We start from the raw sequence: 13,153 nt of genomic DNA on the forward strand, positions 1-13,153 counted from the left end.
CTGGAGCTACACTAATTTATAATTTAAAACCTAGACTGGCACCAAGTGGAAACTGGCAACAGAGGCACACTGTGAGACTCGCTTTGTGCTCTAGTATCCAAACCGCCAGCCCGTGCCTGTGTGGGATGAGCCTTTGTAATGCAAACTTCACAGAACGCTGAATTGGAATCTTCAGAACATCTCTAATCATGTGCCAATCTTGGTTCCCGAACACCAGATCTTAATAAAGTTGACTCACTCGCTTGGGTTGCTATATTAAGAGTGGTAGCAAGGGCAGGTTATTTTTATTTTTTTTCATTTTTTTTTTCATTTTTTAAAATTTACATCCAAATTAGTTAGCATCTAGTGCAGCAACGATTTCAGGAGCAGATTCCTTAATGCCCCTTCCCCATTTAGCCCATCCCCCCTCCCACCACCCCTCCAGCAACCCTGTTTATTCTCCGTATTTGAGTCTCTTCTGTTTTGTCCCACTCCCTGTTTTTATATTATTTTTGTTTCCCTTCCCTTATGTTCATCTGTTCTGTCTTCAAGTCCTCATATGAGTGAAGTCATATATTTGTCTTTCTCCGACTAATTTTGCTTAGCACAATACCCTCCAGTTCCATCCACGTGGTTGCAAATAGCAAGATTTCATTCTTTTTGACTGCCAAGTAATACTCCATGGTATATATATACCACATCTTTATCCGTTCATCCCTCGATGGATATTTGGGCTCTTTCCATACTTCAGCTATTGTCGACAGTGCTGCTATAAACATGGGGGTGCATGTGTAAGGGCAGGTATTTTTAGACCAGTGGGCAGCTGACCATATTTACAAAACATCGCTCCGGGACAGAGGCCCACGGCCCTGGCTCCCAGCTCTGGATGACCTGATTCACGGGTCACTAACGAGCGGCCAGCAGAGGGAAGAGGTGTCACCGTCAGCTGACCCTAACATAGAAGCCGATGAAAACACAGCATCTCCATCCTGCATCAAGAGAAAGCCATTTCTGGGGTACCTGGGTGGTTCAGTCTGTTAAGGGTCCGACTTTGGCTCAGGTCACGATCTCACGGTTCGTGGGTTTGAGCCCCGCGGTGGGCTCTGTGCTGACAGCTCAGAGCCTGGAACCTGCTTCAGATTCTCTGTCCCCCTTCCTCTCTGCCCCTGCCCTGCTTGCACTCTCTGAAAAATAAACATTAAAAAAAAAAAGCCATTTCCTCCTATAATACAGTTTATAGCATGAGACCGCCAATTCAGTCCTAAGCGTTCACTTTAACATAAAATACCTCCATAATGAAAGATGTATAGCATGAAAGTTATGTGCAGAGGTCCGACTCCTTCACTGCTATGTATTTAATGTTTACTTTATACATGAGGTGCTTTATGAGGCATAGACGAATCAGGGAGAACCAGAATCGGTAGGTTTAAGTTACATTTTCAGCTTGATATCAAGACTCAGTCAACAGGACAGGGTTGCTTAGCACAGCGGACAGTCTCCACCTCATGAATGTTCCAGAGCAGGTTGCCCAGCTGGCTGTCACCTGTAGAAGGGATCCTGCTGCCATTCAGAGTGCAGGCTTCTCAAGTATAAAATGGGATTCCATGAACTTCTGTACCTGTTGAACAACCCCCAGATCGAGTTCAACTTCACCGATTGTTCCCACTGGCGGGCTATGCCCACCGCACACTTGTCACCTTTTCATTCTCCTTGGCCCCAGACTAGAAAGGGAGGCTGGAAAGAGGGACAAGGACAACCGTGGCTCACACTCTGGCAGCCACACTGGGAATGACTAACACTTAGGGAACATCCTCAAAGAGGAATTTCTGGATGCCATCCTATTTAAGTTATGGTGTTTTAGTTTTAATCACCACAAAACATTTTATAACGAGATGTGATAATACAATTTTCTTTATTAAAAATAATTTACAGCATCAATAACATATACACAATTGTCATCAACTGAACTTTGCCTCCAATATATTTTTATACAATACTTAACATTATTGAATTTAAAACTGTTACACTGTTTTGTTGGCTTTAAATAATAGACAATGATTTATAGTTACTTGAGATATGTGGTTTCATAGCCATATATGTAAAATTGATAGAAACATCGGCACTATCACACTTCAGGGGAAAAAGCCACTAACAGAGCCTAAATCTCTCCCCCTCTTTATTACTCCAAGTCAAACTAAGACAGAGTCAACACCCAGCATCTCAGTACCTTCTCCTAAACCTAAAGGCAAAAGACAGATGTTTTTTAAAACCACAGTAAGACATCAGGTCCTAGAGTCGCGTCATCCTGTCACCCACCACCGGGAAGGCGAATTCACGCGACACGGTCACCATGTGCCGGCACCCTCTGCTCTGGCTTCCTCTTAGCTACGTGCACTCTGCCTTTGGAGCCAGGAGGTCAGCTGCCCAGCAAACACTGAGTCGCCGAGGCGACTGGCATCCCTCTCATTCAAGTGTCAGCCTAGAGGCAAAAGAGGTAACAGCAACCACCATCACCCTGGAACCTTTCCAGCTGTGATAATGGCCAACTCCATGGCTGGACGGGAACCCCCACGCACTTTGCTGCACAGGAACAACGACCACTGAAGGCAGGAAGTATGGCAATGGCAGGTGGCGTCATTTTTTAAAAGATGAAAACAATGCTGCTATTGGCAATACCTTTGAAATTGTACTTTAACTTACAACATTAATTTGCTGCTCTCGTGTGCCTATTATGCTTCCTTTCCACAACACTGTGCATTTTTTTAAACAAAATTACTCAGAGATAGTCAACAAAGGAGGTAAATGAAACAACAAAAGCCAATAGATGTCACATCTTCGCCAACAGAGGATGTGGCCAGAGGCAGGACCGCAGGGCGCACAGCCGGACTCTGCGCTGAAGGTGGCCGCGCTCCAGAGCCTTCTGCCCGCCGCACGCTGGCGAGGGGCTGAGAGCCCGGACTAGGCGGGCTGGAAAGTGACCGCTCGGTTCACAGTGACCACCTGTGTCATCGTGACCTTGTGTCTCGGCTGCTGCCGATAACATCCAGGCCTCTGCCCACAGCTACGTGATACAGCCCGGCTGAAAAATGACACAGAGGTGTCTCCACGGTCTGGAGTCACCACTTCTTCCAAGCATGTAACAGGTACTTTAACATTCGACGTGTAAACCCTCCCTTCCTAATTCATGTTTTCAGGTAAATTAAAAACACATGCACCGACAGATACACAGGCATAATAAAATATCACGAACACAGTATGAAAGTACCAAAGAAAAACAGTTATAAAAATTTAAATAAAGAAGAAAAATCATTCTGTCGGACTCCAGTCCATGTAATTGTCTACAGACAATCTGCAGAATATTTTGAAAAGGTTTCGACTGTGTGATTGTTCGTGTGCAAAGCTCTCCATGGTCACACCCGGCCTGGCGGTTTCGGCACCCTAGTAACACGGCTCCTCCCGGCTGACAGGAGCCGCCCCCGAGCCCCAGCGGCCTCACTGGGTCAGAAGAAGAGCCCCATGTAAAAAGACACCTCTACAATTAAACTTTCGCCTGCTGGGTTCAGTTTCTTAATTTAAAAAAAGGCATAGGACTTTCTAGAATTAATTACCCAACATTTTTCTTAAAAGTGGCCAAATGTCTTGTTGACAGAACACTTGCTGTGGCAAACAGACACGTACAGAGAGAAAACGGGATATTCAGACAGCAACAATTTAAGTGTTTTATCCTGATAGTCAGCTTTGGTTAAAACAAAAACATAATTAATAGAATCATGCATCCCAGATAAAATAAGGATTCAAAAAGACACAAAACCAATTTAAATAATTAAGAAATAACCAACATTTAAAGTATTCTTAGGAGTTGAGCAACCATATAATTTAGGGTGGATAATTTAAAAGTCTAGAGGAAATAATTTCAGCATTTAACGATTACGTTCTCTTTAACAACTACAAGAGTGTGGAATTTTGGTTAATGATACCTAAAATAATAGGTTATAGGAAGTAACAGTATCACATAAAGTGAGCGAAATAATCTAATCCAATTAATATAATACCATCTGAGGCCGGCCAGAGGGTCACAGGAGCAAATTACTGAACGGTATGTGATCTGTATTTTCGCCGGTAACACGTGATGCTATACAACCAGCTCTGTCTCCGGGCCTGGAGGAACCCTTGGTAACACCGGACAGGGTGATCTGGTCAGGGACAGGTTCTGTCCCTTGTGGTTCGACTGGGACTAGGATAACCCTGGCTTATAGTACAAACATGAATGCCAACTATGTCCAGTTCAATTCTGAAAAGGAATTAATATATCTGAAAGTCCATTTATGATCAGATTCCAATTTCCACAATTTTAGAGTCTAATCTGGCTTCTTACATTTCAACCCGCTGGTCTTAAACCAACAAACAGTAGTACACAGTTTTGTAGGTGCAAAACTAAACAAACAACTTCAGGAAGGTTATTCATATAAGAATCTTCAACACAAATTCAAATTCTGCCTTTATTTACAAAATGGTCTGATAAAATACCCCCGTACTTACAGCCTCTCCCACAGCACACCTCACACGTTGATTTTAGCAATGTTAATAGCACCATTCGTATATTATTTAAAATCAGAAAGATTTCATTTCAGTCACTATGTTGATTCATAATCATTTACACCCACGGTGAGATCGGGGAGCGCACGGGACCGTCTGCGGCTCCACGGCCAGGATTCCTGGATCCAGCACAAAAGGCTTTTTGTATTTGCAGTTACCAGTTCGGAAAGGTATCTGTGTTGAGTAGATACTATGAGAATTTTCGTGCCACAAAGTTTAATAATCCTCCATGTTTGTATAAGGTTACTTCCACATCATTTTCAAACGAAGCAATCACGCCGAATACTTTTCCAGTGCTTGTCTTTAAACAAACAGAAACATCTCGTATGAGCGGTGAAACCTTCCCCGTGTCCCTCAGACCAGCTGTCCTCACATTCAATGACTATACCTGCCAGACTCTGTCTGAGAAACCTCCTGCCTGGAAAAGACCTGACATATCTAGCCACGGGCTTCATGGCCAAGTAGAAAATCAGGTCATCTTACCCATATTTCTAAATGACAGTTACCGTATCATCCAGAACACCCAAATGACGTAGATTTTGACTTATAACTCGAGAAATGTTACTGTTTATTTTATTTTTGAGAGAGAGACAGAAACAGAATGTGAGCAGGGGAGGGGCAGAGAGAGAGGGAGACACAGAACCCGAAGCAGGCTCCAGGCTCCGAGCTGTCAGCACAGAGCCCGACGCGGGGCTCGAACTCATGAGCCTCGAGATCATGACTTGAGTGGCTACTTAACTGACTGAGCCCCCCCAGGTGCCCCATTCATCGACATTTTATATTAAATATTCGTTGCATGTTACATCGGCCACTTTTCTTTTTTTCTTACTTGTAAGGTCTGTGTTTCTCTAACCCTGAACACTCAACTCTGGCTTCTCCTGCAGCCACGTATAAGCCTGGATTAAAAGCAGATCAGGACAGGGGCGCCTGGGTGGCTCAGTTAAGCGTCTGACTCTTGACTTTGGCTCAGGTCATGATCTCACGGTTCATGAGTTCAAGCCCCGTGTCAGGCTCTGCTCTGTGAGGAGCCTGCTTGGGATTCTCTTTCCTTCTCTCTCTGCCCCATCCCCATTCACACACTCTCTCTCAAAATAAATAAACAAACTTGAAAACAATTAAAAAAACAGATCAAGACAGAAAGAGCGGACAACCAAGAAAAGGGAGTGGGCACGTATAACTGGAAGCCCGTGTGTCTCTTTTTTTTCTGGACCGTCTAGTGCTTTCTACTTTTCCTCATAGAGTACCAACTACATTAGCGTGGGTCTGAATAAACAGGAAACAGTCATCTTAAACTACAATTTATGCTGACATTAGTATTCAATACACAATGATTGTTTTTATTCAATTTACAACCATCTAGTTACGTATACACCATGTACTCACATACTTGAGGATCTTAGAGATACCTTTATATTTAACGTAACTCCAGGAGATAGTTCTTCAGGAAACGTTAAAGAAAATGTTTCTCTGCCAGAGAGGCCCAAGGAATCTGCATTTTCTCCCGGAAGGAACTGAAGCGGAGCTATGCCAACTCCAATCAAGTGGTCTTTGTGAATTTTTTCATAACTTTCAGCCAAAACAGCTTTCACACCCTGTAACAAATGTGCATTTTATTTCTTCCAATCATCTCTTGAACATTGCCTTCTTGGAGCATTTTAAAGGGAAAAAAATTCTACCTGTAGCCTATGAAACTTTCTTAACCGAACACTGCATACTAAAGGCCAGTAATGTATGAAAGTATTTACAGATTTTTCTGTCTCTTTAAGTAGCTCCCTAACTTCTACCCACCCCTCTGCCTCTCCAGGGCTGAGCTCGGCCATCATCGACCAGAGCGAGAGCCCTGCAGCGGGGCGGCTGCTGGGACTCCGACAGGGCTCAGGAGGGTCTGTTTGATCCTGGCAGACCCCACGTGCACGCTCCCCAGCACTGGCTCTTAAACGGCCCCTAGAACACAGGGGTACACAAGGACGTCCCCACAGCAACAAGTAAACCGGGTGCGTAAATTCTGAACATGCTTAGAAGTCACAGGTAAGTGACTCGTTGAAACCACAGAAATCATCAAGTGTAACATTTAGAGAGTGACACTGATAAGGCTCAAGTCCATTTTCAACAACTAAAAACCTATTCTCTGGAGAAAATAAGCCGGAGAGGCTCTAGCTCCAAGTTGCCCAACTTTTCCACCGCTGTCCTCCTAAGGAGCGCCTCACGGATGCCCACCCCCAGCCGTGACCTCCTCCTCGCCGCCGTGGCTTGAACGCCACAATCACAGCCCGTGGATCTGTTTAAGAACCATGTGTACACCGGGGCTTTCCACACAGGAGGAGTACAGTTCCCACCCCTCTGTGGCTGCTGTCACCCTGTGGAGAACAGGTGTCCTGGACTGAGGGGCACCGGGCACCGGGGCAGGGGTGAGAACAGCATCAGAAACGGGAATCAGCTGGAAATCTGTGCCCAGAGTGCTGCTCCTTCTTCGGGAAAACTGGCCTCAGAGAGAACACCTGCAGGTACGGACATACGAGGCTCTCCCAAGGAATCCAACCATCTATGCCAAGGCCCGACAACTGACAAAACCCAGCCCGCACCCCCAGCTTGTAATCAGTGTTTCAATGTCTGACCGAAGAGACAGCCTAGGATCAAATACGAGGAAAGCCTCCAACAAAGAAAACGATGATAAAAGATTTCTGAAAAAAAGGAACCTGTGCTTATAATTAATATTCATATTAGTTATAATTAGTATCTCAGAAAGATAAGACAATTGGGCTCATTCCTACAACTATGAGTATTCACATTTTTAGGGGGGAAAGTAAAGATTCAAGAAGAATGAAGTGCGCGTGACCATGACAGCTATGAGGGCTGTCCTGACCGCCTCTGTGCACGAGAGCCGGGTAGAAAGCACCTGTCCGGACCATCCTCTCCAGCGGACCCCCATCCGTGCTTCGGCAAAGACACAGGTGCATGAGAAATGCCCTCCTGGCAGGCAGCCAGGTGCCATCATCTCCTACTAGTAAAACCGGGCCACTTGGCCCACTGTCTGAGTCTGTAAATGGAAAGGGGGCCCGTAAACTAGCAGTGAGCACACGTAATCCGTTACAGAGCACCCACCAGTTTCAGACCAGATCTCCTTTCCCTCTACCACACCGACTTCTTCAGTAAGCTTGATACAGGAGTATTACAATGCAACCAGGTTGAGTACAAAGTGATTACTTAAAAAACCCCATGGATATGAGATCCAAATAAGCATGAGAAATCCAAATGAGCAAAATATACTTTGATAGTATGTTACTGATAAAAGGGAAGATCTGAAACTCAAGTTTAAGAAAATAAAACTTAAGGGGCGCCTGGGTGGCTCAGTTGGTCAAGCGTCCAACTTCAGCACAGGTCATGATCTCACGGTTCATTGGTTCAAGCCCCACGTCAGGCTCTGTGCTGACAGCTCAGAGCCTGCTTGGGATTCTCCCACCCTCCGTCCCTCCCCCGCTTGCACTCTGTCTTCAAAAATAAATAAATAAACTTAAAAAAAAAAAAAAAAAAGATAAAAGTAAGAATCAATACCAGCAAATATGGTCCTTTGGCAGCCCAGTCTCTTGAATTTCCTGAACCATATTTCTTTCCTGCTAAAATAATCAGCGGGACACCTTCTTTCTGGTACAGCTCTGCCGCCTCAAACACATCTAGCTGTTTAGAACAAACACAAAAATCTGTAACACAAATTCGGATCTAGTTAGCAAGCAGTTGCCTAGATGATTTGTAAACGTCCTTACCGTCTGTCCCGATGGAAAATGAACTGTTTTGGGAGCCGGTTTCCCAATGAACTTATTGAACAGCTTGATGTTTGCAAAAGTGCCTCTCGTCATGACCGCGTCATTGCCCCTCCGGGCTCCATAGGAGTTGAACTCACGAGGAGTAAGGCTACAAGAGAGTCGTGAAGTGGGTTTCATTCCAGATGGGAAATAATCACACGTTACTGATTTTTAAAACTTACTCAAAAACACTTCTTTTATGATGGAAAATTTCAAGGGTGTGCACAAGTAGAGAAAACAGCACGGTGAATGCCCAGCTGCCCATCATCAAACTATAGCAACCAACCCACTCTCCCCGTCTCCTCTATGATCATCCCCTATTAGACGATTTTGAAGCAAACTCATGTAACGTATATTAACACTATATACCTCACTATTTTTCTTTAAAATATATGAACTCTCAAAAAATATTACTCAATACCAAAAAAAATAGCACAATTTCTTAATATCAATCAAACAGCCAGTCAATATTCCAAATGCCTCCAAATCTGGAATCAACCATTTCTCCAAAAAACGGTGGCTTGTATTGGCTTCCCTGCTGAGAACAGAGCACTCCTATGAAACCTCGCCTAAGTCAAAATGGTGTAAAGGAAGATTATCCACCTCCTTCCAGAAATTCACATTGTGCTGCTCTGGTTTTACCAAAGACCTACATGGTATGTGGGTGGTAACGGCCTTTCCCCGTAAAAGCAAAAACCTTTAGATTTCTTTCAGTTAGAGAAAACCGGTACTACCATCGGTCCTTCATACAAGCGAAGTGCAACGCCAGCTTGCAGGCAGCGGGGACAGCGACACTAGGAAGCAGCAGACACCGTAACCTGGTCGCTATGGGTTTTCACTGCTGCTGGACTGGTCACAACACACGTGACCTTCTAGACACAAGAAACGACTCAGTATAAGGAACAACCAGCAACCGACTTTTAGGTCTCTAACCTGGTTTCTTATGTAAAGGCAATACGTTTTGTAAACCCGTACGTTTAAATTTCTTACTTCAAAATAGAGATGATGAGAGTTTCGAAGGATCTTAAAAACAACTCTAACTGATGAGAACTATTGGATTAAATATACTGACAAACTCATACCAGAAACTAAAAAACACGTAAAAGTTATGTATCTGCGAAGAGTGGGGACTTTCTTTTGGTGGATGCTATGTCACAATTGTCACCAAGACAGAAATGACGACCAAAAAATATTTAAAAACTTGTATTTCACACCACTATAAATAAAAGCCATGTGTATAACAAACAGATTCACCTTGATCAAGTTATATCAAATGGACTTAACAACTCCTACCAAAAAGTGGCTTTTTAAAAACATTATTTTTATTTTTTTTTATTGGGAGGGGCAGAGGGAGAGGGAGACAGAGAGAATCCCAAGCAGGCTCCATACTCAGTGCAGAGCCCAACACGGGGGCTCGATCTCACGACTGTGAGATCATGACCTGAGCCGAAATCAACAGCCAGACGCTCAACTGACTGAGGCACCCAGGCGCCCCCACAAAATGCGTTTTAATTCATACCAAACTTAGTTAATCAGAAAAAATTTAAACACAAAAATATTTAAACACAAATTTCAAAATAGCACTGGTGAGATTAGAGTAGGAGCTTTGCAGCATCACTACATGTGCAACCAAGCTATACGGCACTGACGTTTACACGATACTTTGACAAAAAGTCGGCTCTTGAACAGCTCAAGCTTCTAAAGCTAATCAGGCACCAGTACAGGAAATTCTGCCCTTACCAAAACTTTGTCTCTGGTGTCTAAACGGTTCTGGATAAGAGCAACACCGTATTATTAATCATGTAGAAATGAAATAAAATTTTTCTAGGTTTAGATTTCTATCTCCTCTATCAGTGATGTTTACATCCACTTTTAGTAAAAATATAAGCTCAAGGAGCAGAAATTCATTGTCTTTTGATCTGACACAGACCAAGCCTAGCTTCAGAAGCACACAGGTTTCAGAGTCCACAAAACACACACTTAAAAATTCTGCACTCCGGCAACGGGAGGGTGTTCCAACCAAACCATCAGGCTTCGTGTGGTGGGTCAAACCAAGCTGACTGTCTGGCAAAGTAGAACTGAAAAGACAATTCTTGTTTCCAATCAGGTGTTAATTTAGACTACAAGGGCTTAATTTAAAACAGCAATTTCCATTCCTAAAGTTAAAAGCAAGAACAGGCCAGTTACTGCTGAAGTCAGATACAGCGACAAGACACGGTCTGTGGTGATGCCTGTGCAGCTGAGCCCTGGACAACAGGGGGGCTGGGGAACCGACCCTGCACAAAGTCAAAAGTCTGGCTCCCCAAAACTTAACACCCTTCTGTGGACCGGAAACCTTACCCGGAACAGAGAGTCGATGAACACCTGTTCTGCGTTGGATGCTTTCTCTCCACATTCTTACAAGGCAGCTAGAGAACAGGAAGTGCTACTCAGAGCATCACAAGCAAGAAAAAGAGACTTACGGTGCTGAACCATGTTTATCAAAACAAATCGAAGCCGTTCAAGGGTCAACTGTGTCTACCGGGCAAAGGAACGGGCCCAGTACGTAAGCGCTCTTCGTCAGCGAGGCGGCTGAGTGCGCGCCCGCGGCCACACACCTACCCTCTGTGGGTCAAGTACTTGGCCGCCGAGCTGCTCCTGGCGATGCTGCCCGCGGGTGAGATGTGATCTGTCGTCACGGAGTCTCCCAGATACAGGAGGACGTGGGCATTTTCAATAGGCTGGAGGGCAGCTGGCTCTTTGGTCTAAAAGGTGAAAACAGTTCAAGGCATTTACTCCTGATGAGGTCTTTTAGTTCGTAACAACCCTGGAAAGATCAAATAGTAAAATCGTACTCACAAGCTTGTCGAAAAATGAAGGACATCGGATATAAGTAGACTTCGAGTCCCACGGAAACAGAGTGGAATCCGGTGCCTCTAAGCAGTTCCACCGCTTGTTTCCCACCTGTGAACGTGGTTTGGCGGGTGAACAAAGAGCAGAGCGAAAATGGAGTCACAGAAAAGAGGTTTATGAAAATGACTGAGAGAATTAAAAGGCACTTACGTTAGAATGACCAAAAAAAGGCCTTATTCATTTGGAAAGGAAGCTAAGATAGTGCATTCTATAAAATTAAGACATTTTCGGACAGAATGAATGAAAATCTGCTCAATGAATTCTAGCACTCTGGATTTTCATGAGTCCCTGAAGACTAAGTTTTAATATAAACTGGACATCGTTTACAGAATCCAAACAAAGGTAGAGGATTTAGAAAGAGTCCTATGTGCAGCTAAAGAGAGACTGTGGTGGGTACACTGCTGGTCTTTAAGAACGTCATCACGGGAAGGCCTAGGAGGGCTCAGTCCGTGAAGCATCCGACTTCAGCTCAGGTCATGATCTCGCAGTTCGTGGGTTGGAGCCCCGAGTGGGGCTCTTTGCTGACAGTATGGAGCCTGCTTGGGATTCCCTCCACCCCCCACCTCTCTCTCTCTCTGCCCCTTCCCCATTCTCACATGTTCTCTCTCTCTCCAAAATTAACAATGAAAACTGTATGTTCAAAATCATGTAATTTTAATTTTTTAAAAAATATTTGAGAGAGAAAGCACAGTGAGTGAGTAAACAGGAGACAGGGAGGGGCAGGGGCAGAGAGAGAGAGGAGAGAGGAGAGAGGAGAGAGGAGAGAGAGAGAGAGAGAAAGATGGGAGAGAGAGGGAGAGAGAGGGAGAGAGAGGGAGAGAGAGGGAGAGAGAGGGAGAGAGAGAGAGAGGGAGAGAGGGAGAGAGAGAGAGAGAAGGAGCGAGGGAGGGAGGGAGGGAGGGAATCCCAAGCAGGCTACGTGCTGACAGTGTGGAGCCCAACGCAGGGCTCGAACCCACGACTGTAAAATCATGACCTGAGGAGAAACTAAGAGTTGGATGCTCAACCAACTGAGCCACCCAGGCACCTCATAATTTGAGTTTTTATTAAATTCAGAAAGACACACGAAATAAAGAAATACTGCCATTTATTAAGCTATTTAAGAAACAGATGAGCCTCTTACCTCTATTTTCTCTTTCAGTGTTTTAAACATGGGCAATATAACACGCTCTTCCTCCATCTGATGAACTTCCTCTCGACTGGGCCAAATATCCTGCAGGTAAATGTTCCTGCCGGTAGCGTCAGTCCCTGGTGAAAAAATTGTAATACGAAATTCGGCATAAAAAGCAATTCCCTCGGGGCACCTGGGTGCCTCAGTGGGTTGGGTGTCTGACTTCAACTCAGGTCACGATCTCGCGGTTCATGGGATTGAGCCCCGCGTCGGGCTCTGTGCTGACAGCTCAGAGCGTGGAGCCTGCTTCGGATTCTGTGTCTCTCTCTCTCTCTCAACCCCTCCCCTGCTTGCGCTCTGTCTCTCAAAAATAAACAAACGTTAAAAAAATTTAAAAAAAAAACAGAAAAGCAATTCCCTCAAGGTGTTCACATCTTCTCACCAATCTATCATAGAAACCAAGTAAATTACTCAACACCAGAGTGAGTGCTTCAGACATAAGCAGCTAAAAAAACTAATTACTTGCACATTTTATTATTTATTTATTTTTTTAAAAAGTAAGCTCCACGCCCAATGTGGGGCTTGAACCCATGACTCTGAGATCAAGAGTGGCACACTCGACCCACTGAGCCAGCCAGGCACCCCTACTTCCACATTTTGTACTCTTCATGAGTACAGAAATGAAGAGTTGCATGATAAGATTTCCTGAAATAATTCAGAGTGGACGGTCTAAGGAGCATTTCAGAAATACAGCTTGTGGAGAAAAGCGTGCGCA

The 13,153-nt window shown here is 44.5% G+C and overlaps 1 protein-coding gene across 3 annotated transcripts in view; it reads right to left on the minus strand.

Annotated features, from left to right (window-relative positions):
- Window positions 1–1,874: 1,874 nt before the first annotated feature.
- IREB2 (iron responsive element binding protein 2) overlaps window positions 1,875–13,153 on the minus strand; it is a 46,310-nt gene continuing 35,031 nt past the window's right edge. For all 3 annotated transcript variants that reach the window (XM_042987837.1, XM_042987836.1, XM_042987838.1), the window contains exons 16-22: window positions 12,391–12,515; window positions 11,214–11,318; window positions 10,977–11,119; window positions 8,337–8,484; window positions 8,128–8,250; window positions 5,982–6,167; window positions 1,875–4,876 (exon numbers count right to left, since the gene is read on the minus strand). In XM_042987837.1, the coding sequence (XP_042843771.1) occupies window positions 4,766–4,876; window positions 5,982–6,167; window positions 8,128–8,250; window positions 8,337–8,484; window positions 10,977–11,119; window positions 11,214–11,318; window positions 12,391–12,515 (941 nt within the window). In that variant the 3' untranslated portion in view covers window positions 1,875–4,765. The remainder of the gene's footprint in view (window positions 4,877–5,981; window positions 6,168–8,127; window positions 8,251–8,336; window positions 8,485–10,976; window positions 11,120–11,213; window positions 11,319–12,390; window positions 12,516–13,153) is intronic.

This window comes from Panthera tigris, chromosome B3 (assembly GCF_018350195.1).
Source record: "Panthera tigris isolate Pti1 chromosome B3, P.tigris_Pti1_mat1.1, whole genome shotgun sequence".
NCBI lineage: Eukaryota > Metazoa > Chordata > Mammalia > Carnivora > Felidae > Panthera > Panthera tigris.